General features: G+C 40.0%; 1 protein-coding gene across 2 annotated transcripts in view; it reads right to left on the bottom strand.

Moving 5' to 3' along the window:
• The window catches only part of SPATA13 (spermatogenesis associated 13), a 149718-nt gene extending 123832 nt beyond the window's left edge, over window positions 1–25886 (bottom strand). The window contains exon 1 of one of the 2 annotated variants that reach the window (XM_062615180.1): window positions 25706–25886. In XM_062615180.1, the coding sequence (XP_062471164.1) occupies window positions 25706–25783 (78 nt within the window). In that variant the 5' untranslated portion in view covers window positions 25784–25886. The remainder of the gene's footprint in view (window positions 1–25705) is intronic. The other variant, XM_062615174.1, reaches the window with a different exon arrangement.
• Window positions 25887–26316: the final 430 nt, after the last annotated feature.

Genomic DNA, 26316 nt, shown 5'->3' with positions numbered 1-26316 from the left:
GATGGAGCCAGGTTTTTTTCAGTGATGTCCAGTGATAGGACAAGGGGCAATGGGTGTAAACTGGAGCACAGGAGGTTCCATGTGAACATCAGGAAAAATTTCTTTACTGTGAGAGTGACAGAGCACTGGAACAGGTTGCCCTTGAATATCTCCTACATTGGAGATATTCAAGGCCCGCCTGGACAAGTTCCTGTGTGATGTACTCTAGGTTACCCTGCTCTTGCAGGGGGGTTGGACTAGATGATCTTTTGAGGTCCCTTCCAACCCTTAGGATTCTGTGATTCTGTTATTCAGACAATATCAAGGGATTTTGTGGGGTTTATTTAAGGCTTGGATGGTTGGGAGTCCAGGGTTATTTCTCACTACCTTCTCCCACAGTTCATCTGTGTTCCAGGAAAGCTTTCTTAAATCTGCTGGGTGACCAACGAAGTGTGGTGGATACTTCCAGACATGAATTCCCAAGGCTATGCAGGAGCAATACCTTACTACAACACACGTAAGGCTACTCTGCAGTCAGAATGTATGCCTAAACCAAGCTTCCTGCTTGCTAAGTATTGAGAGATCTTCTAGTGATACAGTTGCCACCAGCTCATACTGGAGTGTTAAAGCAGTGCTGTTGCCAAGAGTTGGGACAACTATGTTTATAATACAGAGTTCATGGCTAAGCAACCAGAAAACGTATCTCAGTTTGGCACGTAATCTCAAAGACGTCTTGCTGTTTCTGACCTTTACTTACAGAAACATGATGCCATGGGAAGGCATGACCAGCTAAACGCTTCCTCAGGAAGTCTAATTTTGGTGGTGAACAGGCTTCCCAGGGTAGTGATGGAATCATCGTTCTTGGAAGTGTTCAGAAACCATGTAGATGAGGCCCTTAGTGACATGATTTAGTTAGCAGCAGTTCTGGAGTAAAGGTTGGACTTGATGATCTTAAAGGTCTTTTCCAATGTAGTTGATTCTACTATTCTATGACAGACATTTGTTTCATACATTCTTCACCATAGTGGAATCAAACGGGAGGAAGAAGATTTTCCTTTAAGCATGTGAACACTAATTACAAATTGTCACCTTAGGTCCAGGAGACCACTTTCAACAGCGAGTTTTGGCACTTTTTATAATGGCTTAATGTGGAATCAGTTTTCCTACCGCGAAATGCTGTAAATTCCTTAGTTGATGTGGCGTTTAACATCAAAAGCATGTACATGTCTTGTGGGAATCGATCTTCCTTACAGATTTCATATCAGTTTAGCTTTATAATGTGCTATGAGCACTATCTAGATGAAAAGTGTCAGTGAAGGCATTTGTTAGAATATTATTGTCTCAATGAAATGCAACATTTTGTGGAGTGAAAACAGGGCATACTTTCAGTAGCAGTAAACAACAGTGTTTAGAAAGACATTTAGTAACTTCACTAAAGGAAAAGCAGGCATGTAACCTGGCATTTTGCTAGGTCAAAGCTAATAATTTTTACTGCTATTCCAAATGCTGCAAGTTCATTAACAGGCACAAGTTGCCATTCACTTGATTTTCATGCAGTTTTCTGGCCATAAAGTAAGTTTCCCATCTACAGAGAAACAATGTTACCTCATATATAACTCATCCAGATGTGAAACAGAAGAAGATCTCCTGGCAAATGTGTTAGCTACATCACACTCATTGCCTCCAGCACAGTATTCACTGTTTTATTAATTCCTGTCATAAGCTGCAGCATTTTCCTGACAGACAGTTAGCATGTTCCCAGTTTCAAAATAAAAGGCAGAAAGATGAGAGGTGATACATGCTGATGCTACAGTCAGTCTCTAGTAACACATAAAGCTCCAGCTTCAGTGTTCTCTGCCCCCAGTACCTTATGTTGGGCTTTAAGGACAAGTTCATAAGGCAGAGTTCATGCCTCCAGTAAACATGGAGTGAGAGAGCAGAATAAAATGTATTAACAGAAGGCTAAATGAAACACTGTGGAACTTTTTAATGTCCAAAACAGCAGTGTGTGAACGCCTAGCTAACTACCCTTGAAAATAGTCATACGTACCTCTCCCTTTGCAGACCAAGAAATGAGTTGGGAGGATCTGTGTTTCCCTTTCAATAGCCATTGGCACAACACGCTGTCTTGTGGTGGGTGGCACACTAAATATCAATCTTTCACTTGGCTGGGGCCAGACTGGAATGACTTTCACCTGTCTCTTCAGCAGCCCCATGTCCAGATGAGAGCAGTGCCAGCATGCTGTCCCTGGTCACTCAACAACAGGCCGCTTCCCAGCTGAGCTGGTACCCTGCCCTGAACATTGTCCTGTTCCCTGCCTAATTGCTGCACATGTTATGAAGTAAAAACATGAAGAAAATAAAATAAGCAAATCTATAGAGAGAAATTATGTGGGATGGATGAGAAAATAGTGCCCAAAGATAATCAGGTCTCATCTAAGTTGATCCAGCTTGGAAAAACAGTAACTCAGAAAGACTGGTGAAGCAGCTGTACAAGCACTAGTAGTTTCAATTCTTCTAGGTCTGAACAAACAGATTTTTTGGTTTGGCTTCACAATGGTATGAGGCCTTTAAGTTTCATTTTGAGATCAGTATCCAAAGAAAGCTTTAAGGTCAGAATGAACCTCAGCTGGAACCAATGACTTTTTCTGAGCTTCCATAACACACTTGGTATTACTCAACACATACCCTGTTTGAGCAATCTTTCTCCAGAGAAGCAGAGTTTTCTCCAGTCTTATTTGTTTCCAAGAAACATTTCTATGTTCTCATTTAATCACGTAAATGCAATTTTCATAAGAGAATCTTGGCTAAATTCAGGTTTCGATTTCCATCAGGCTGCATTTCAGCCCTTGTGTCACTAGATAAACAAGGGCAAACAATGAGAACAGTTACATTCAGGTCTGATGATATCTGAATGTTCACTTTGCCTTAAGAGCAGAGTTGAACAAAAAAAAACCCTTAAATTTCATAGTTGTACAGACTGTAAATCATTCCTTTCTTATTAATTGTATTATTCTTGTATTCCCCCAAAGGGCTTGCTAGTTATTCATATCATCATCAATAACACTGCGTATCTGGTTAGAAATTATCATGCTTTGGGAATACAAATCTTACTTAAGAAATTTTGGTCAGAAAATTTTGCCCATGTGATCCAAAATTAATTCCTAATGTTGACATATTGCTTGTCATTCATGATTAATGCTTTTTTTGTTTATTTCATTAGGCTCTACAGTTACATTACACATATATTATTTTCTGAAATAATTTGTTGCTTCTGGTCAGTACTGACCATTTAAATGAAATATGCAAATTTAACTTTGTAAATTGCATTGAATTTACCTTAGATAAGGAAAACTGTCTTCACTTAGTTCTTTGTGGTACCTCTAGTATAACTGTTGATTTGCAGTAAATAGCATGTGTTTCAGTTTCAGATCCTAGCAAGCTTCACCTCAAATATATGGTGATATTGATCTTCCTTTGTGGTTGTTTTGCCCATTGCTTTCCTCCACAATCTCTAATCTTGTCACTAAGGTAATTTTCAGAACCATTTTCCTAATGAGATAAGTTCAATAAAGTCATCTGACAATTCAAAGAAAATTTAAAAGAATAGGTTTTCAGAGCAGGAGAATGTCACCATAAATGTGAAAACCACTGAGTGTCGTTTAGGGCCTGCCTCAAGTGCTCAGCTCCTCTAAATCTAAGCATTTAAATATATTGGTAGCGCGAAGCGGAGACAAGTCCCACTCATCCACATGAAGAACCAGAGGAGTTTGCAGCACACAGCAACACAGGTACATCGCTAGGAACTAAAAACTGCTGGGTCAGAAACTGGCCACCAAAGCATGCTCTTTAAGAGCTTTGATTTGGTCCTGTAGCTGTTTTGTAGCTTTAAGTTGCATTTTGATGTGATTACTGAGAGAAAAAAGAAAAAAAAAAAAGAAGAAGACTGTTTTCCTCTCCATCCTTGGCAAACTCCTGTGCTTTAATATGACAATAGCCCTGTAACTCTTACTAAGAACAGGCGGCTGTTACTAATAACTCGCCTTACTCCAGAGACCTTTTTCTGTGAGTGTTTTGAAAGCTGATTTGCAAAGACCCTGGCAAAGAATCTGACCAGAGAAAACTGCTGTTTAGCCACCCTAAGTTTGCAGCTGTCTCTATGCCAGCATCAAAGCATTGCTTTAACAAGGGAAAAAAGGACAACAGGTCTGAGTGGCAGGGTGTACTCTGTTCCCAGCCTCTGCGAGAGGAGAGCCTGCAATGAAAAGAGCTATTATGGGACACTTTCAAGCCAGCATTTAAAACGTAACTCCACTAACTGAGTCATGTCCTCCTTTCAAATACAGAAGAACATTTTAAAAGCAACTTCATCCAAAATGCCAAAAATTTGTACCCTGTTTACTGCTCTGGTTTCTAACGATGCCAGGGGGCACAGACACATTTCCTAACTACCGAAGCTGGCACATCTTATGAGTCACTTACACAAAGTGCAGCTTTTGCTGAGAATGTCAGGGTGAAAGGCCACAGTCCCCTCTGACCATGTGCTGTGCTGGAAAAAGGCATCATATTTTTAATTTTCAATACTGAATATTGCTCTAGTATTAATGCTGTGTGGTCAGCTACAGTCAAACTTGTCCTGCACCTCTTTGGGTAAATCTGGTCACTTAAACTAAATGGTTCAACACATCAGGACTTTTCTTTAATAGCACCTTGCTCACTGGCCTGTCAATTCAGCTACTTGGACAAAGTCTTTCATAACTAACCTTTGTGCCACAGCCAGAAACTCTGTGCTAGGTCTCACCTGAAGAAGCAGGGCCTGTTTAGTTGGGTTTTGTTCAAATGACAGTGGCAAATAGCTTTTTCCTCCCTCTCATCCAAAACAAGGGACTCAGAAAGAAGCAATGGACCAGTGCTGGCAGCAGCATGGTAAATATGGGCTCTATTGGATGAACCAGAGAGTTTGCTGTGTGCAGTACTGGTAGCAAACTCCAGTTCCTTTGTTACCAGCAGGCAAACCTCTTCCCCTGTGAGGCACACGGTCTCCAGCGGCTCTCAGCAACAATAAAATGCCTCTGGTTTCTAGAAGATGGCCAAACCAGTTCACCTGTGTCCTAGAATATAATATGCCAAACAATAGGACTATTAGGTAACAAGGGTTGTGATAAATTGTGAATACCTATACATAAGGAACATTTCTGTTCATCTTCTAAGACTTCTATTATGCATAACCTTTGCAAAAGCAATAAAGCAAGAACTTAAGCAACTCAACTGCGCATGTTTTCTCATCTTTCAGCCCAAGCAAATAAATGGCCACTGCTCACCACAGACCAGACCTGAAGACCAATATGTAATCTGCCTCCTAGAAATATCTGCTTTCTTGCAACGATTTACAAAACATTCTTCAAATTTCTGACCAAGTCTTCTTTATATTTCTCTTACCGATGTATTTTTTCTTTAGAATTCTATCTAAATTTAAATTTTGAAGAGGCAAAAGCAAACCAAATGTAAGAATTCTTTAATTTGATGTCAACTGAACTATTGTTTTGTAAATTGAATAATACTTTCAAGAAGTAGCAGAAACAGTTTCCTGAGCTTCTCATTTAACTTGAGAACCAAAAAGTCTACTCCTTACACAGCTGAATGCATAAGGATTTCATAATTTCTGAAGAAAACTTAAAAAACGTGGTCCCACATTTATCTGTAGACACAATACCTCTAGTACTCAACAGTTTCGTGAAGCAAACTATGAACCATAAATTTAAAAGGTGAACTTCACAAATATCTTAATTATATATATCAAGAGATCCATTTAATCTGGATTTATTCATTGCAATACTGCAAATAACCCATTTTCTGAAGAGAAAGTTAGACCTTTCTTAAAATATATGTTAAACTGAAAGCATTTTTTCCAAACCATGTGATGGGATGAAAAATATTTTATGTCACAGCTGCTGGAAAAAATAGATTTCCATAATTTTTCCTTACATATACAATTTATAAGAATATGTAAGAAAAATTTTTATTTCCAAACATTCTAGCATCACCCTATTCCACAAATAGACTAATTATTTTCTAGATGGACATTTGAACAATACTTTTGGCTGCAAAAACTGTAAGTAATACAAGTGTGATGAAACCTGTGCTGTCCATGCAAAGAAGATACATTAATACCTCCTCTGTATTTCATCAATGCAGTTTTTCATTGGAAATGATTCTCTAAAAGAACATAATAATTTTGTATTGGGATGGATAGGATCAACGGTAGGCTCAGTTTGTCATGTTTTATTACTATATTTTATTTGGGATAGCAAAATTTATGATACACATAGGATTTTTACCATAAGCCTGACAGGCTATATTCTCAGTATGAAACAAAATTCTTCAACTAAAGCCATTTGTCCCAAAGGAGCCTATGATTAAATTAAAGGCCAGGTCTAATCAAAAGATTTTAACTAATGTGATAATGTGTTTGGAGGCCCTGTTAGACACGGCAAAATCTCGTTCATCAGCTTTGGAGACCCTAATGAATTTAATTTGAAGTAAACTCATGGTGGGTACATAGGTGCAAAATCTCTTCGTTCTTGCACATCAAGAAGCTGCAAGACTGGTAAATTAAACCAAGCCGTGGCTGCCAATTTCTGATGAAAATAAAACCATCACATCACACCACGTTTTCACAATAAACTTCTAAAATGTTCCCCACTGTAAGATCATATCATGGTCAAGCTTTACATCTACAGATGCACACAAGGGCATTCTTCCTTCTCTATCTGACTGAGGTGACACGGACTCCATGCCTTCTCTCTCCAGTCTCCCTGTACTCTGTTAAACCTCTTCCCAGGCTTCCTCTTGCCCCATTCACTCTCTACTATATCCCAAATATGGTTTATTTGAATGTAGAGAAATACCTACCCAGTCACTTCAGCGTCTAGGCAAGCAGGTAGTCAACCATACTCCACTCTTTTTAGGAGAAGGGAGAGGGACATCACTTTTCATAGGCACATTGTTATAAAAAAGGGCAGTAGGAGCCAGCATCACACTGCCTCTGGAAGTACTTGGATAGCTTGTACATGGTAGAAAAATGGACAGAATATTTTAATGGGAGTGGAAAGTAGTACAGGTGAAACCTTGAACACAAAGATGAGTAAGATATATAAGCTCAACTCTTAATCAGACTCATGAAATCATTTGCTGCCAGTTACCAATGGCCAGAGGAACAGGGATCCAGTCATCCAGATGCTCCACAGAGTCCTGAGCCCCAGGTTATCAAAATAAATCTTTTTAACGGAGAAAAAATTACAATGACTTGACATGATTCAATGTCATTCTTGCAGGAATGCTGGCATAAAATGGAAGCTTGCCAACATAAAGATGGATGACAGCAGGAGTTTCTGCGGGCAGCAGGTCACATCCAAAGCAGACTCCAACATACTGCAGGGAATTGCTGCAGATAATGAGAAAAAGAGTCCAGCAGAATTTGGAAAACTTTGCACTAGTGTTGTTTTTAAAGTAGGTCACAAGTTTCACATCTCAGGAGAGGCAGCTCATGCATAAAACAAGACACATATATTTTTAATAAGAACATGATCCATGAAATATTTTGAGAAGCAGAAACCTCTGTACTTCTCCACATCTGAAGAACATCAAGAGGAGGCCTGTCAAAAAAAGATGATTCTTGTGACCCACATCTGAAATTTTCTCTGGAAAACTGTGTGGACAAGAAACTTCGACTATGGACAATGGGCAATCCATTGGGTGCTGCTGCTGACACTTTCTCTAAGTCACTGTGCAAAACAAAAAACCGGACAACCCAAATGTATTTCTTAGATCTACTACTACAAAGATGACACCAAAGCTTCAGCCCACAGATATGCATTAGATTGTGATGAGAAGAATTGAAGACCCTGAGAGATACGGTAAGATAAAGTTGCATGAAGCAAAACCAGAGTCTCATATATTCTAATTTTCTAGATCATTTATGACCAATTTGGCTGCAAATATGTCTGGTAGATTTCAAGAGCAACTTGGATGTGGTGCCATCGCAGTCCCAGGCAACAATGGTTTGTGATAAGAGAGGCTTCAGCAAGCCCTTCTCATAAAGGTAAGAAAAACATAACGACAGAGAACAGAATGAGATGGTGTTTGGACAATGTTTTCAAAACCTAATTCAATTAAACTTCTGAATGAGCATCTGGAAATGGGAAGGAGAGGCATTTTCACAAGGTCCTTTCAGGACAGGAAATAGCTGATCACAAGAAGCATATTGCATCTGTTCACCATCCTTGTGGATTAGGGTGAAAGAAGAACTAATAATGCAGACAGTAGAGTTACTCAGGCTTTGAATTTGAAATGTCACTTTTACAGGGACTGTTAATATTGCCATGTGAAAAATGCTCATGGATCCTACTATCAATATTAGTAGAAGTTCATATTTTCACAGTGTAGTCAGAAATTTCTCAGAAATTAAGAGGTTGTCTAAGGGCAACAAAAGTACAAACTCTGTAGAGAGGTCACATAAAATAAATACAGTCCTTTAATTTCAGGAAACAATTTCACAAGAAGAAGTAGAAATGTCATTCAGTAAATTTACTGAGAAGCTAAATATTTTCAGAGTGCTTTAAAAGTGTAGTGGTACTTCTAAAGCCAGTTATACAGATTAATCACTTCCTAGTACATGCTAAATAAGATCAGAAACAGGTCTTCAGAAATTCAGAAAGTGCCAAAATCCTGACCTTTAGGAACACAAAAACCTCAGCCCATGGCTATGCAGAAACTAAGAGTTATGCTGGGTTACAGCACTAGCTTGGCAGAACATTTGTTCCATTGATCCTTGTTCTTCTTTATGGTTTTGTGTTGATTCTTAGGCTGAAGCCTTTTGTGCTGGTAAATAGCTTCAGAAGAAAAGAAAGGATTTAACAAAGGCTTTCGGCTTTTGAAGGAGTCTTTTCACCAGGTTATTTCTGAAAACAAAGAGAAGATAATGATACTACTGGTGTTCACAGGATATCATTCTACTTTCTTCCTTCCGTCTTCCTATTGTTTCAATTTAACTTGACTTTACAAAATGAGGCACCAAGGAAAAAATAAAACCTGTGGCCAGTACAATTATCCAGTACCAGAATTATACAAACTAATTGGTTTCATATTTTGTTTTCTTCCGAAAGCAGTAGGAGAATGTTGTAATTGTTCTGATGTTTTCTAATTAATGTCTGAGAAGTATAGTGCCGGGAACAAGGTGCTTCAGAAACCTGTGACTCATCAGCTCCTCTTTGAATTGATAAACATGAAGAGAACTTCATGAAGAATTTATTTATACTCTTAATGTCGGGGGAAAAAGATAAATTCAAAGGTTCTGAAACAAACCCGAGTTTCACATCTAGACTTGGAGCGCATACAAATCTGAGGAGCCACCGGCAAGAGGAGCAAAGGAACATTTTCTGGGCTTCCCATGCTGCCGACTTGCCGAGCGCTTCTGGCGCCTGCCGACCTCTAGCGATGCAGCAGTTACTTGCAGTTTCAGGCTTTGCCAGAGCGCAGTTCCAAGAGCCTGAGAATCTAGGTTTGCACATATGTTTAGCATTTTGCACGTAAACAACTACTTCACCTGCACTAGATTAAGAACGCTTGGGAATTGAGTGGGTATGTGATCAGAGAGTTTGATGCAGCCTGGTACAAAGCGAAAGGTCATTCACAGCCCCTCCATCAGATGAGTTTTCAACTCCCACATGCTGACCAGGGTCATTCTGATATGTGCATTTGATTTGTGCCTATCCCCACTCTGGATAAGATGACAGTTTAACAGGGCTCAGAGAGCACATTTGAATTAATAATCTCTCTTAAAGGATAATTTGTAACTTGATTCGAAACAGCTATTTTTATAGTGTGTTGAGAGAGGTTTATATACTATGTCTAATTTCCAGTTTCTTCCACACTTTCTGGCTTTATTACACAACAAATGCAGAAACATCAAAACACCTCAAAAAATAAAATGTGTGCTTATTCTTAACACTGGAAACAAAATTCCTGCAGAGCACCTGTTCACAAAAAGCATCCAAAACTGTTCCTGAGGGAAAATATTTCAGAGGTGCTGTGATAAGCCATTAGATCCTACAGTCCTAGCCATAGGAAAAATCTTGTTGAGATCGATTGCTTTTAATAGTCTGGTGATCCTGTAGTCATATCCCTTGCTGCACCAGTGGAGGCAACACCATCACAGTGTTACAGGACTCTGCTGCACCACTGGGTTGCAGTAATTTCCACCCCAATGGGTCCAAACCACCCACACTACAGTGATAGTTCAGAGGTCCAGTTCACAAATACAGAGCCAACATACCACATAGCCTGCTCTATTAAGGACAAATGAATTCAGAGCTGGCTTAACTTTATATGCTAGACTGTCTTTCTGTGTCAGGAGCTGAGCCATCCCTACTTTGGTGGGAAGCTGGCATGTCATAAGTTCACAGAACTGCACCTCTCCTGATAAAGACCCTTCATCTTGTTAATGTGTGTTTCAGGAGTTCATAAAACCTAATACTTGATTGTTCTAAAGCAAGCAATATTCTGTATGCTCTCAAAGTACATTTACAAAGAGCATGAGCATATCTGGCAGCAAAATGTCTTCTTACTAGAAGTCAAGTAAGCTGTCCCTTGATCTTTGCTAATGTTCTCCACCCTTTTCTATGCAATCTGTACTGGAATTGCATTATTGAAGTGTCAGCTAGTTCTAAAGATCATAGATGGGAAAAAGCCCCACTATAGTATCTTCCTTACAAAGATAAAATTCTGGTTGTATTAAAGTCATGAGGAGTTGTTACTGATTTTAATAGTTCTAGGATTTCAATAATTAAATCTGCTAAGTTGATTTCATGGAGGTTCCAAATCTATTTTTCAAATACTCTGTCTGAAAATAAACTGCCAAAAAGGTGCTTTAACAAGATTTTACATGCAGGTGTTATTGGTACAGACATTAAGATGAAGCTCAGTAAAGGAGAAATTTGATCAAATAACAAGGAGATTTCCTAAAAACAAAAACCATGGAATAGTTTCTTAAAAGAAAAAAAGAATAATCTTCAACACTAAGCCCGTTTAAAATGGGCTCACAGAAAAATCTCCCACTCCCCACCATAGACAAGATCTTCCTTGTCTCTAAACTAAATGAATTTGGTGGTGGCTTGGATAGCAAGGGTGAAACATGATGATGCAATCTGGCTTTTACAAGAGCTCTCTTTGTGATCTAGTGGAGCTCTTCTAGGGGGAGCACAGGCATGAATGAGCCTTGCAAGCCCCTGAACTTCCAGTCCCAAGTGAAACAAATCTTGCTCACTGGCAACTAAATATATCCAAGAGCTGTATTTTGTGGATGTAAACCACACTATAATAGAAACTAAATATTAAAACAGGTCTCCATATATAGATATCTCAGAAAGCACCATATCCTATATCAAGGTCAACATTTTGCCACAAACATGATTGTCCCCTGCTATTGGTCTTATTGTGGTTCATCAGAACTCAGTCTGCAGCTCTGAAGCAAAAGGGGGTACAGTGTTGTATCTGTCTACCTACACAAGCATACATGTCCTGCCCAGTTTGACAGGTACATTTCATTGCAATATGGTAATATTCAAGTATTATCTTGTTTAAACTGCAAACTAACTAATGATGGAAGTAGAACTGATGAGTTCCCATTTCCTTTCTTCCTCCATATTCAACAGGGAATTGTTGCAAGTTTAAAACACAAAATGTGTTCTACACACAGGAAGTTTTAAAGTAGGCGATGACACAGCCCCCTATACCAAAAGAACACCACCTCTGCCTACTTGTGATGCTGCCATTAACACAAACTTCTTACATAAGCAGACTTCACCACAGGGCAAACCAAGACTTTCAATGCTACAAACCGCTCCTGTAGGTTACTGGGGCATCAGGGAATGGTCCATTAACCCCAACAGGTTGTGGTGACATAGCTACATTAAAAACAACAAAGGCTTCAGTGCAGATGGTGCTGTAGGCTTCTACATCTTCCTGTCCCATTACTAGCTCTGTAACTTCTGCTTCTTTTCAAAGTCTGAATTCATTGCTTTTTAAATATCCCATGACATTCAGGGTAAGATGCACAAATGGTCCAGCCAGGACTTTCTAAAGCTGAAAAAGACCATCCCTTTATCTGGAAGAAAGCAGTGGCCGCGGGACACATTTCTAATCCCTTATGAAGCCTTGTAAACATGCATGCTTAAAACAGCTTCAGTGCGAAGGATTAAAATTTCATGGCAGTTACTGTGTAATTTAACAGGCGAGATCTGTGCTGCCTGTATGACCATGCTGTCAGTAAGTCAAGAAATTCTGTGGCCATTATAAGAGGATACATCTGCACACCCATTCTGATTCTTTGGACTAGATGTATCTCAAGGCTTATGAAATAAATCTTCTCCCTTTCTGCTTGCCTAGAAGAATACAGCAGCACCTTTGTTATCTGCCCACATCTGTATTTTTATTTGGGAAACAAATCCAACTTGACTTGACATTGAATTAGATCTCAAAAGAGCAATCAAAGCCTGGAAAGCTCCTTCCTGGATATATAGGGCTTTAGATTAGACCCCAAATGACCAGAGCACTGTATCCTTCCACTAGATGAGATATTCAACCCTGTGCCCATCGGGGACCATATAAGTCAATGACTGCCAGAGGGTACCTTTCCCAAGTTAACTGGCTGGCTCAGAATCAAACTTTTCTTCACTTTGGTTTTAGCCATTTTAAAGGAATTAAAATGATGAAAATTATTTGAAGCTGGAATTTTGTTTTAGTGGTTTAGACTCATTCTGACTCCCAGTGACAGTTGCTCTGCTTGCCAGAGTCACACAAGAGCAGAGTAGCTGTGGGAGTTTGGATGCGATGAGCTCACTACATTTCTTGGAACCTGCTCTTTATTATATAAAGCATATGGTTTTGAAAACAGAAAAGCTGCCAAGATACTGTAAAAGCTACCAACCATATGGACATCCAACCAATACCGGATATCAGGTAATATTTGTGGATAAATTCTTGCTCCAGCTTTACACTATCCCTGGCTGGGACAACAAATTACAATACTTTTCAAATGCATCTTGCTAATACAACTGTTTAGATCAATTTCCATCTTTCTGGATGCATGAAAATACTAAGCCACATTTCTGAGTTTCTGAAATCCACATCAATGGTGATCACATGCTGTGCAGTGTGTATCTAACAGACAACTTTTTTTTCTGTATTTGTAATAACTCTACATGTCTTGGTGGAAACCTAATGAGGAACCTGTTATATCCTCCAATAGTTTCTATGAGCTAATAACATTACTGTAGGCTGCAGGAAATATTTTTTTGTAAGGAGTTTTCATGTGTCTGGGTAGAATTTAAAGTTAAATTCTTCAGTAATATGTGAATTTACTTATTTCTGCTTAGAACATTAAAACTCACAAGAACAGAGGTACTGAGAAATCCTAATAAAACTAGCAGAAAAAGTCAGGCTTTCACAGCAAATTTCTATAATTCATTATGGATTCACCACACATGGACTGGCTGCAGTAAATTGTCCTGCTGACAAAACTGCAAAGAACAGTGAATGGAACAAATTGAACTGCTCACAACACAAGGAAAGCAATGAGATCTCTAATTGGAGAAAATTAATTCCTCAGAGGAGTTCAGCCTGCTATCTTGGATTCCAAGTTTTACAGCTGAAAGAAGGCAATTATAATATTCCAAGTGATTCAGGTCGTGTTATTTGAGCTATATGCGAAGCTGTACGTCTGAATTCTTCTAAATTATGGATTCACTGAGTTATAAATGGTCCCCTCCATTCAAAGCAAGTTATCTTGCAATGTATACACTGCAACTGAGAGGAGGAGGCCACCTTTCAAAAGCAGTTGAATGCTTTTCTGTACCCTGGATAAAGCCAGGCATTTGTCCTATTGCTTTAATGGTTTTACTCTGTTGTTTCTTTACTTCAGTATACCAAAGCTTTGGATGTAGAACTGGGCAGAATCTCAAAGTCTGGAGATCATTTACTAAACCTACATCTTTTCAGATTGGCTAAATGTTGGCACAAACAAGAACATTAGTCACCGTCATGACTAATGTTCATTAGTCACATTTTTAGGCTCAGAAACATAACAGCTCAGACTATCCATCAGATTAGATGACCAATCTTTCAGTTACTGGACAAACGTACATTGCTCACAGGTAGAAATGTTATTCTCCTCCTACTTTATAAGTCAGATATTTAACAGTATCTAACCTGGGATCTGGGAATGTTTCCCACCTTTTGCACCAAGGTCCATTCTCTGGCTGAGTACTGAGTTTGTTGGGAAAAGGCTCAAATGTATGCCATCACCCATCTTGACCCTGAGCTATTACACTGCTTCTACTGGAAAAATGAGTAGGTGAGATTGACTGCACAGTCCAACTTGCCTCCCAAGGCTCTGGGGACACCTGTAGAACATGCCAGGCCCATAGTTTGGAGATGGCAATGACTTTGTCTAGTAACGGAGGGCTAAGCACGCACACAGGCCTTCCTAGCCTTCCTCCAGAGGTGAAAGTACCTTGTGTTTCCTAACCTAGAACTTGCTCCTTCTGGATCTGCCTAAACAAGACTCTGAAGTTATTTAAGCCTGTAGTCAGTATTATTTTCCTGAAAAATTCTGAGAGAAAATTGCAAAGACATATCTTGTAAAAAAATCAGTAGATACTTTAAACACTCAGTAAGTGAAGGGAATGATGCAAGAGTTTCAGGATGGTTAATGTTTTCTGTAATTCAGGGACAAGCCCTGGTCCAAAATCCTTCAAGATAATGGGCACTGGACCCACTGAATGCTCTAGTTTCTTCAGAATACAGAGACTTATTATGTTGAGGAGTCACTACTTCATGGTTATAATAGTGTACAAAAATAATGTGTTACTGGAATAGCTAATCTGAGTTTGTAGAAGGCAAACAACTCCTGCAAGCCTGTCACTGATTTTTAATACAGTGTTAAAGGTCAAAATGGCTGCTTTTTAAAGTGAAGAAATGCCTGGTTTAATGTTGAACCAAAGAAAGTGTTTAAACCGCTATCCTTTAATACTCTTTAACAAAGCAAAGTCTGAAGGCGACACACAGACATGTTACTGATCTCCCAAAATAACTTCAGGGCTCTGTACCTGCAGGAGCCCTGTGCTGTCACCAGGGGAAGGAAGTGGTAGCAACACCTTTGCTTTCAGACAGAAGTCAAATTTTGGCACATAAGTGAAAGAGAACATTTTCATACATTATTGTTTATGTAACTTCTGGTCTATGTAAATCTCCTGTTACTGTATTAGGACTTTAAAGAGGTTTAAATGTCAAAAGCCTCTCAGCTGATCTTTGAATCACAGTGTTCATTCAGAGCTTGGTTATATTATTGCCTGAAAGGTGGCAAGACAGAGAAGACATAACAAGAAGTCTGTTATACCACATACGGTGTACCCTGAGCTATGCACAGCTCACTATTTCATTCATTTTATGTAGTGATTTATAAACTTTAAATGGAAACATTTTTGTGCACTCCAGTCCCTCTTTCAAACACCATTTTTTCTTCCTAGCACCATTTTACTGAAAGATGTGGTATGTGAACAGGGGCAGTAGAGCTCCTCCCTGCTAAAGGGCCCAGGCAGCACTCATGGAAGGTGAACATCCCCACTTAGCTTTGTCCAGCATGGAAATGAGCCAACAGATAATGACAGAGAGGTGAAACAACCCACTGGGAAATAAGGAAAACAAGAGAAAACAAGTTTTTAATTGGAGAACACTTGCTAAAATCTCCTTCTCATTTAGATGTAAGTTCAGAGCTACTTGCTGATCGCTGCAGGGTGTAAATCTCCCTTCATGAACATCAAGGAAATACCCACTGCCATCAATATAGTCCTCTGAAATCCTCCCTTGGAAAGTGCTAGGTGTTAGGATGTTGATTTATTACATCTAAATCAGAGATAGAAAGGGCTGCCTAGTAAAAGATGACAAAGGGAGGGATGCTTAAAAGCATGAAAGTAAATGGCATGGTCTCTCCAGGGAGCGAGATATCTGTCTGTCACATCTGTCCCTGAATGCAAAGTGCTGTTCCATCCCTCCTCTCTGATTCACAGAGAACCCCATGACTAGTGGGAAAGATACATTTCCATCTCAGAGTGAATGTAGTGATACCTGAGGAATTCCGTGAAGTATACTGTATTTCTTAACCCTGGGAATCAGTAACAGCAGTGGAACCAGTGTATCCGATCATTGATTGTGTGTATAAACTGGCCAGTTTCCTTGGGAAACAGGTAAATACTGAGCCTCAATAACTGCCAGAAGACCACTGAAGCAAAGGATTATTTTTCTCCAGTTGTAAATAAAGGTCTTTAAACTACACTTCTCTGCCTGGCTCTCAGGGAGGAGGTGTTGCCAGGGAATGTTGTTTTGTTTCTTGTGAAAAGCACTATTAGCTTCAATGAAGCAGTCAAAGACACTGCTAAACATTCCCCACTGCTGTGACCACTTTTGCAAAGACCCACCAGGATTTAGAAGTCTGATTAGAAGCTTCTGGCCTTATAAGAAACTTGAATAGAGTACAGCTCAGGAAATATTTCTACCACATATTTAGGCCACACTGTGAATTAAATGATGTCTGTAATACATGTTTTCTCAACTGCCCACCCCCCAGCACTTAGAGGTCCCTCTGTTGTGCCTGGGTTGCTGATGTTCTTTTAAAGCAGCAGGTAAATCATTGTGATTTACAGTATGGCATATTAAGATAAATTGAGACATATTTCTTTAATGCCCCAGGTTGTGATGTGATTGACAAGAGCTCTTACCAAGACTAAAAAATGAAACTGTCACCAGTCAGAACTCTTTCAGTGCCAGTCAATGTCACACAACCTTTGCTTCTGCAAAAAATCATGGTAATTTCTAAAAGGAAAAGGGGGCTGGACACAGTTTATGGCTCAGGTTGTGTAAACATCACACCAGAGCACTCTCTTTAGAAGAACTCTGGCTCTCACTCACTCCTGCACCATCTCACTCTTCTTTCTCACATCTTCTGTTGTGTCTGAACTAAAGCAGAAAGCACTTTAGGCCAGGGACTGTATCTTTTTATATTTTGTAAAGCACCTAGAATGCTTTTAGTTGTCCTAAGACAATTGATATTGTATAAAGAGAAATTAATAATTTCTGCTGTAGAAGGAGATTTTTACACAGCTGCCTTAAGTTTGCAACTGCTCTTTTTATAATAATAACAGCAAGAAAAGTTTCAGAAATTGTTAAATTAGGCATGAAGTGTCCAAGTGAATTATGATACCCCAGTACTATGATTACCAAGCACTAAACATCTGCACTGGAACAGAAACTGAATTCCATGGGCAAAATACATAGCTGCTCTATCATTCCAGAATGTACTGTCATCAAAATCAGTGTTTAACATAAAGTAGGCTTATTCTTTTTGGTCAGAATCCAAAATTTCACTTCTACAGCACAACTTCTAAACTTTCTCCATGCACATACCTCTTCATTTTGGTGCTATGCCATCACATTTTTCATTCTCCACTCTGCTCATATCAACTCTTGTTTGTCTTCAACAAGGACCTTGAAATTTCCACTTGCAATTTACTGTATTTCTGGGCATTCTCTCCAGTGATAGCTTTCAGTTTCCATCTATTTGCTCTTTCCTTACTATTTCTTACCCAGATTCATCTTGCAAGACTACAACCTCCAACCTCCTTTCCTAATATCTAATCAGGCCACTAAATGGTGACTAAAGGTAAAGCTGATGTTAACCACGAAATGTGCACATTTTGAGTTTAATATTTGAAATAGCACACATACAGGTGGATGTCTCTGCAGTTGTACTGTTTGCATCTCTCTGTCCTGGGTTCAGCAGTAGCAGTCATTTTTCCTCCTTTTTAGTAGCTGGTGAAGCACTGTATTTTTGATTTTTGGCCTGGGAACAGCGTTGATAACACCGATGTTTTTAGTTATCGCTCAAATGTTTAGTCTGACCAAGGACTTTGTGAGCCTCATGCTCTGCCAGGGAGGAGGGGAAGCCGGGAGGGACACCTGACCCAAACTGACCAAAGAGGTATTCCATACCACAGCACGTCATGCCCAGGATGTAACTGGGAGTTACCTGGAAGGGCTAGGACTGTGGGGTTGGAGGAGGTATGGGTCGGTGCTTGGTCAGGCAGGGTGGAGCAACTTATCGGTTGGCGGGTGGTGAGGTGTTGTATTCTCTTCCCTTGTTATTTCCCTTATCATTATTATCATTGGTGGTAGCAGTAGTGATTTGTGTTATACCTTAGTTACTAAACTGTTCTTATCTCAGCCTGTGGGAGTTGCATTCTTTTGATTCTCCTTCCCATCCCTCTGGGAGCAGGGGGAGGGCAAAAAGGGGGGGGGAGGGGGGGAGTGAGAGAGCGACTGCATGATTTATGGCTGACTGGGTTTAAACCACAACACTTTCTTAACAGATCTTCTGCCTATAAGTTACCTGCTTAAATTTAAAACTGTCTGGAGGAAGAATTAACACTTTTCACTTGAGAAAATTAATGTGATCAAGCAGAGGTTCGACTTAGCAGTTTGCGTTTGACATCAACTTCTTGTATGGATTCATTTATGCATTTAGGCTGTGGGTCCATGATGGCTTATCTAAGCATCACCAACAAAATGGATCTGGTCAGATATGAGAACATGACTGCCATTCACACAAATTAAACATACTATACAGGAGAGAGTTTAACCTCTGTGGAGTGTTTTCTGGAGGCTTTATGCTGGATGCAGGAGGAAGGATGTTCCTTCATCTAGCATAAAAGTAGAAATATGCAGGCAGATTATATCTGATTAGCTATAAAGCCCGACAGTACAAAATAGATCCATCAGTGTTTTTTTAACAAATTTGAATCTGCAGTGGGTTTATGTTAAAACAAAGCTTGGCTTCAGATGGCCATGGTATTTCTGATGAAACGTGAGGATCTCTGAAGGCAAATTTACCATACTGCCAAACCCTGATGTGCAAGACACTGACATATGTCCTCTTCCAGTTCTAGCTCTGACAAATCAGGCTGTTAGGTCCACTAATGTCCAGGCCTTTCCCAGCACATCTCCCAGTCAAAACTCCCAAGCAAAATTTTGGGCTGTCCCTGTAACTGCTTTATCATCACCTCTGCCAAGAGTGCAGCTGTAGGAGATAGGGGGTCACATTGGGAGGGCTTTACTGCCTGCCCACAACATATATCAATACCAACACCACTGACTGATGCCAACAGAGCTGAAAGGACTTAGCTGACAGCGCAGAAGATATTTAGGTATTTGTAACAATTTCTAGAAAACAGAGAGATTTAAAGCCAGAGGAGAATCCTGACAACTGCAGCTGAAATCCTCAGATACGCAGCGTAAGCAATGGCAGAAGTATAGCCAGTATTGTCTGTATTCTGCACTGCTTTCCACAACAAGCTGCCCTGCGAAGGAGCAGCACAATATAGTAACTGATTTCCTTCCTTTCTCTTTTTATTCTAAAACTTTAACCAAGAAGATGTTCTGGCTCAGAATATGGTCACTGGAGAACGAATACATTTTTATATCCATAAAAAGCCATTGTCTTGTTTTAAATGATATTTAAATAACCTTTTTGTTCATTTCCAGAAAATAAGCATAGAAATCAGTTTTGGTATCTGGTAAGACAACAGGATCAACTCATAACGTATTGGTCACCAACCACTTACTGTTGGAGAAATGAATACAAAGGAATGCTTCCCAGAATCTGTTTACAGGATTGAACAATGTTTACATGAAACAGTCGAAGAACTTCACATATCCAGTAAGACAGTTAAAAGTAGTAATGGTACACTTGAAAACATTAATGGCAAAATTTATCCAGTGATTTGCCACAAATAGTTTGCCCAGTTCTAACCAGTACTGTCTTATAAATTAAGAGACGTTCCCTTATGGGAATTACACAACAGTTTAGCAGCTTTCACTTAACCCTGACCTTTTCTCTCTTCCTTCTCTCAGTTTAGCTGCTATCAGAGGAAAAAGAACCTGAGAAGTGTTATCACAACAAGCTATTTGAACGAGTAGCATCCAGAAGAGAGCAAGAGAAAGTGGTAATCAACAGGCCATATCAAATGTAAAAGAACTAGAGCTGGTACAGTTTAGAAGAAAAACAAATCAATGACTAGAAACAGCCTCTAACAAAAATCCCCATCACGAACTTTCCATGCATTCAGTATATTGACAAAGGGTCTAGATACTGGGGCAGAGCTGACCCAGAGAAGTTTTGATTTTACTGGGCTGCTCTGAATGTTGTTCATGTGCTACATTGCAAATAAAGGTCCCTTTCTGTAACCACAAGAACAATAACAGTGACACCAGAATGCTTCTCATGCCATTCAGTGCAAGTCACTGCAGTGATTTTGTTCAGGCCTCTATTTAGTTCTTCTGTCCTTATTGCAGCAATATTTCCGTGGTTTCCGTGGTTCTTCTCCCTTGCTCCGAGTTACGCAACTACTCTGTTTACAGCTTATTTCTTCTCGCTGGAAACAAATGACTCCTATGAGGCACTCCAGCCCTTCTTCGTTCAGGGAACGCAGATGAAGCTGAAAGGGAAGGAGATGTTTGCTACCATCTGCTGGTGAACTAGAGCTGGGGCCCAGATGAGCACCATAGACTTGATCTTCTGTATTACCTGACCCCCTCAGCAAGAATCTGCTGATCCACTTTAGTCACATTCATTTAAGGGTTTGGCAGGAGGATAAGAAAATACTGACATTTTTGTTGTCTGACAAGAAACCAGCAAAGGTGGGCATGCTGCATTATAAGAAAAATAATCAGAGAAAGGTGGAGAAAGAGATTTCAGTCCTCTAAAGGTGAGCAAATCACTGCTAGCAAAATCTTTGAGGAGACATGGGAGCTATAGAATTCTCAGAAGTATAATGACAAGAAGAAAACCTTCATCATGGCTCAAGATAGTAAAACTCTGAGATTATTGCTAGAAATAAAAATGTCATCACCTCAAAAAGTCCTATGGCAATAGCTCCCAGATCAGACATCCCAGTCCAAAGCTGATTGTATCAGTGTGCAGTGGGGTTCAGGGTTGCTAAGACAAGTATCTGGGGTCATGGACTATTACTGGACTGTGAATATTGTGAAGAGTTAAGGGAATTTGTCAACCTCTCTTTTGGGTTCATCAAAAGTGACAAAATTGACTAACAAATATATAACATGGGGTGTGCCTGCACCTATGAGCAAGGAGAAAAAAAAGGAGGTATCACACAGGCTGGTAAGCCTTGAAACAAGTTCATAGAAGCTGATGTACAAATATCTAGTGTATATAGTGGGGAACTATTTAAAAGCAAGGTGAAAGCATTTCAAACGAAGACTGGGGGCAGTAGCTGTTTCTGGACGGTTTGTCAGGAATCTTACACTTGGAAGTGTTTAGCAGCTCTATATTTAACAGTTACAAATGAAGTGGGTACTGTTCAAGGAGAAATGTAGTGTTCTATAAGCTGAAAACAATGTTCAAGTAAAGAACAAGCTGAAACTGTTCCCCAATGGTGCTGAGATTCCTTATCTCCATCACCTTCCCTGATTCAACAGGATGTGGGAAACAAAGCAGCTCCTTGGATTAATCCAAGACCTTCCTGGATTCAGGCCTAGAATAATCCATAGCAGCATGTGCCACACTCATGCTGCCCTCCTCCTGCGCACACTTGTCTCTCAGGTGCCAATACATGAGGATGCCACTTGCCATCACTGCACTGTCCATCTTGCCACCACTGCACCACACAGCAGAAGCTCATGGTCTGGTCCTTTGCTACGGTGCACTAAATCTGTAGATTAGCCTGTTTCTGTTTGTACTGTATTTACCACTGTTGGTTTTGACACTGGGGATGTATTTAGACACTACCACAACAAAGCAATAACAAACTGTTCACCAATGTGTGCTTCCCCTTGCTGAGCAGGGCAGGTGACTGTAGCTCTGTGTAACTCTAACTGAGGTTTCTAAAACAGCAGCAGGGAAGGTTATTCTCAGCCAGAAAAGCTGTGTGCTGCTGCCCACTTCCCATGCCTCCCATCCTACCTCCCCATCAGCCCTTCACAAGCAGGAGCACTGTATTCAACTTGCTGCAGAAAGAAAGTGAACACTAAGGTCCGGATTTTTCTGGTTTCCTTATCACAGATACTGCTCCCTTCAGAGGATTTGAACATTGTTCCCACATCCTTAGGGAGGAGTTTACATCACTATTTCTTAACAGCCTTTCAGATGACAGGTTACAGCCCCAACGGCTGTAACTGCCAGGGGAAGAGAGCCATTGTGTAGCTTTGGAAAGCTGGCAACACTGTGTTTGGATCAGGCTCCAACTGCCTGCAAAGCCACCCCCAGCTCATTTATCTATCCATGTCAGGATGATAAAGCGCAGCATCAGTTGACAAGAAAACTCTGAGTTAGGTTGATCCCCATCAAGTGAATTTTCTGGTCTTGAATAGAAAGCCACAAACCAGAGGGTTTTGCTGCTTCCCCCTCTACAGTTCAGACAAGGATTCAATGAAACCAAATCACCAACAGTAAGAGAAAATCAATAGGATTCAAGTGTAGCTAATCCTCGCTGAGCAAGTACATTCTGTAACTGAATCTGCTTGTACCCTGCAAATTTCAATTGCATTCATCCAAGCAGCATGTCTTCTATTCATGGGTAAGGAAATGAGTGGTAGGAGTTTGTTGCTATATCAATAGCTACGTGATCTTGCTATCTGCTTTAAAGCCAGGTATAGGACACTAAGAGGCGCAACACGAGACTCCCCAAAAGTTGGCAGCAACTGATTGAAAATGCAACAGTAATTCATGTGAGTGAAACCTGAAAAGCCCTTTGAAGAGGGACTCTGGCCAAGCTAATACTGGCTGCAGTCTGATTTGTGTAACCCCACATGTACCTCAGAGTACTCAGCCCTGTGCTCTGCCTGTCAGCTCCATGCCTGTTGACAGATCAAGAAGTACCAGCAGCCTGTTCTCTAAGGAGGGTGGAAATGAGTGGAGGCAGACTGATACGGGAAGGTGAGAAAGAACCAGTCCTCTCCTCCAGGCTTTATATTAAAGATGCTTATGTTTTATAATAAAGATGCTTGTTGCTTTGTTTTTCAAGCATTGGTGCCTATGTGAAAAGCCATGTTCAATTCTGAGTTGTCCTGTATCCATACCCTCCCCCACTTCTAATGAAACTAGTTTTTACAAAACAAGAGTGTGAAATGTCTGGAGCAGGAGTCCTGTCTTTCTTCCACTAAAATACCATAGAAATTAATAGTTTACATACAATTAGAATAGGCTTTAGTTAGAATATTTTTTACCAGTCCTTCTAATGAGAAATTAGTTTCTAACAGAAATGAACTCTGCATAGCATAGAGCTGAAAGATAACAATTCAGGACAGAACTTCCACCATTCCTTGCAGCCTCAAGACATCTTCAGAGCTGCCACATCCTCCTGGCACTACCAAACTGCAAGACTCATCTGCTTGTGGTGCTGTGGTATGTGGAAAAGCAGAACATCTCAGTGTAACCTGCGGTCTGGGCCACTTGCTCTTGAAAGAAAAGATTTAGCAGTCTGAAAGTAGATGTGTCTGTCTTCCTCCTCCTGCAGTGATGTGACCTCTTTCAGCTTCAAAAGATTTAATTTACTTGCAGTACCATCTCTGATCTGGCTGATATAAGGATGTAAGCAAGGTAAGGTTGTAGGGAAACAATATCTTTCATTGGCTTCCTCCTACTGTTAAAGTGGAGAGCTCATGTGCCTGAAACCTTGTCAGACTTTTCCAATTGTAAGAGTTGGTCAATAAAAAAATATTATCTTCCTTCACAAAGCTTTCCTTAAACTAACTTAGCATTATTTATGTAAGTTCTATTGCAGAGCCATCTCTTCTGCTGGCTTAGCATCTCATCTTGTTTTTCCATATAATTGTGCTCACTTTTTCACATATTTTTTACTTAGTACATTTCAGGAAGTTTTACTGCACCATAGGTTAAGCCTTTGCTAGTGTTTGCACTTTGCACATATCAATAATTTAAATTATGAAAATAATAGAAGAGCTGGAGAACTGGAAACACTTCCAGTTCCAGGATGCACCTTTCAGTACTCTTCTCTTTGTTCCAGAGGGATTTACTACAATGCACTTACATCTAACAGCCCTCAGCAATGTAATAAATGAGCACTGAAATGAAGCACTCAGGTTATTCACATCCATGTCTGCTCTAGCAAGAGCTCAGGAGTCAGGGTCAGGTAGGAACACTGCAGCATGGTAAAATCCAGTATCCTTTTCCATTCAATCCCCTCTTCTAAGTGCCTTGCAGCCGAAAGGCAAAGAGTTGTAAATCCTTGCAACTCTGATACGAAGGTAGAAAAATCTTTAACACACCATTAATAAGTATAAGTAAAGTCATTCTATGTTGTGTTGAAATTATCTTTTCACTACCATTTAGTGAACATGCATGTTTGGAAATGTATGTTTTCCTAATAAATAGGGAAACTGAAGCAATATCACCATACCTATCTCTCACAGAGAGAGGATGTCAAGTAAAACTAATTTCATGTGAATTTTGCTCCAAACACCTTTTTCCCCAGAAGACAGGTTTTTATTTGGTGTATGATGCTACATATAGCACAGATCTAGGGCTTGGGACCACACTGTACTAGGCCTTTTAAAGACCTTCTAATAACAGCTTCTGAGCACTGTCTACTTCACAAGTCAAGAGAAAAGACAAGTCTGAGACTGAGAAAATGATACAGCAAAGATATATGGCAACTATTTATGCAGCATAATGAATCTTGAACTGCTAAAGCAAGAGCAATTACCCTGCTCTGCTACTGTATCTAGTTATTCATAATTATCTCACATTTGAGAGTCATAATAACAGACAGAGGTGAGGTTTCTACAGTAACTGCTCTATAAGTAACAGACTCTAAAATTAAGTTTTTAAAGCAACACTTCAGAAGATAGTGGCTGTCTTCTCAAAGTGCACTATAGTGAAAGCACACACTCACTAGAAGAGAAATGCAAGGCAATGAACCTGGTCCCAGATTATCCTGACAATGCTGGTGTCTTCAAGATGAGATGGGAACATTTGTCTCAAGGAAATGAAGATCTGAACTGAATTGCTGAATGGGAGAAGGAGCTGATGTGCAAAGCATCTCTAGCTTCTGCCATATTTTATAACAACCCCATGCCAGATAAATTATGCATCTAAGTGTTTTTCTTCTAGTCCCTTATCATAGGGATGTAAATTTTTCTAATTTATTGTACCTCAATACAGCTCACAAATTCTTGCAATCCCTAAATTATCTAGGAAGCTTGAAATCTTTGCTGAAGCAGTGTCTCTTCCTTTCAGAAAGAGTAGCTTGTGTTTCTGTACCCCTCTGGATTAGCTGTAATGCTATGCATTACATATGCCATATACTGGCGTTTCCAGACCAGAATGAGGAAAGTGACCATGAATTTGGCTATTTTAGAAATTAAATGTAAAAAGCTATAAAGGCAATGAATAAGCTGTTCTCTAGAACCAGATCCAACTCCATCCAACCAGTCATGCATACGCCACTATGCAGTGCAGTTCCATTAAAATGTTATTACTCCCTTTAACATTTTGTAAACACAGCCTAAAGTTGGAAAAACAGTTTAGATACTCATTTTCCTTTACCATCAACCTTTTTAAATGATGCATATCTGAGCTTACCTTCCACGTGATGGAGGGGCAGGCTGCCAAGGTGAAGGTAACTTTCTCTGTCACTACATTGAAGGTGACACGAAACATGGTTTGTATTCCAGTGGCCTCAGACCCAGGGTAGAAATCTTCAGTGACGGTCACACTGCTCAGTTGTGTACATGCTGCCAGGCTCCTGTCACACTGTGCTGTACATTCAGTAAACCCATAACGTTATGATGGAAGTTGAAGCCTGAAACAGCTGTAACGTTCAGCTTTTCCCAGCAGCCTTGCTCCTGTGTGTCAGAACTAATCAGATTAGCTGGTCTTACTTGTCTGAGTTGGGACTAACAGGTTAGCAGAACAGTTTGGGTGGGGGAAGGGAGCAGTAAATAAATCAAATTAGGGCATTTACTAAGCAGCTGAGATTTCCTTCCTGCTTGCCTTTGTCTCTTTACAGGACTCACGCAGAGCCAGGACAATGCACCACAAAAAAGCAGCTTTGTTTTAGAACAGCTCTTTGTATAGGAGAATTTCTCAAACTTTGCCTTAATTTGATTCGTTTTTGGTTGCCAGTGATCACCAAGAGGAGAGCTCTCCCAGAGCGGCCTGGATGTCATGCAGATAAACAAGTCTCCGACAAA

Source organism: Pezoporus occidentalis, unplaced genomic scaffold (genome assembly GCF_034315485.1).
Source record: "Pezoporus occidentalis ecotype Australia unplaced genomic scaffold, CSIRO_AGI_Poc_V1 ctg18, whole genome shotgun sequence".
Taxonomy (NCBI): domain Eukaryota; kingdom Metazoa; phylum Chordata; class Aves; order Psittaciformes; family Psittacidae; genus Pezoporus; species Pezoporus occidentalis.
This window is presented reverse-complemented; position numbering and strand designations above follow the sequence as displayed.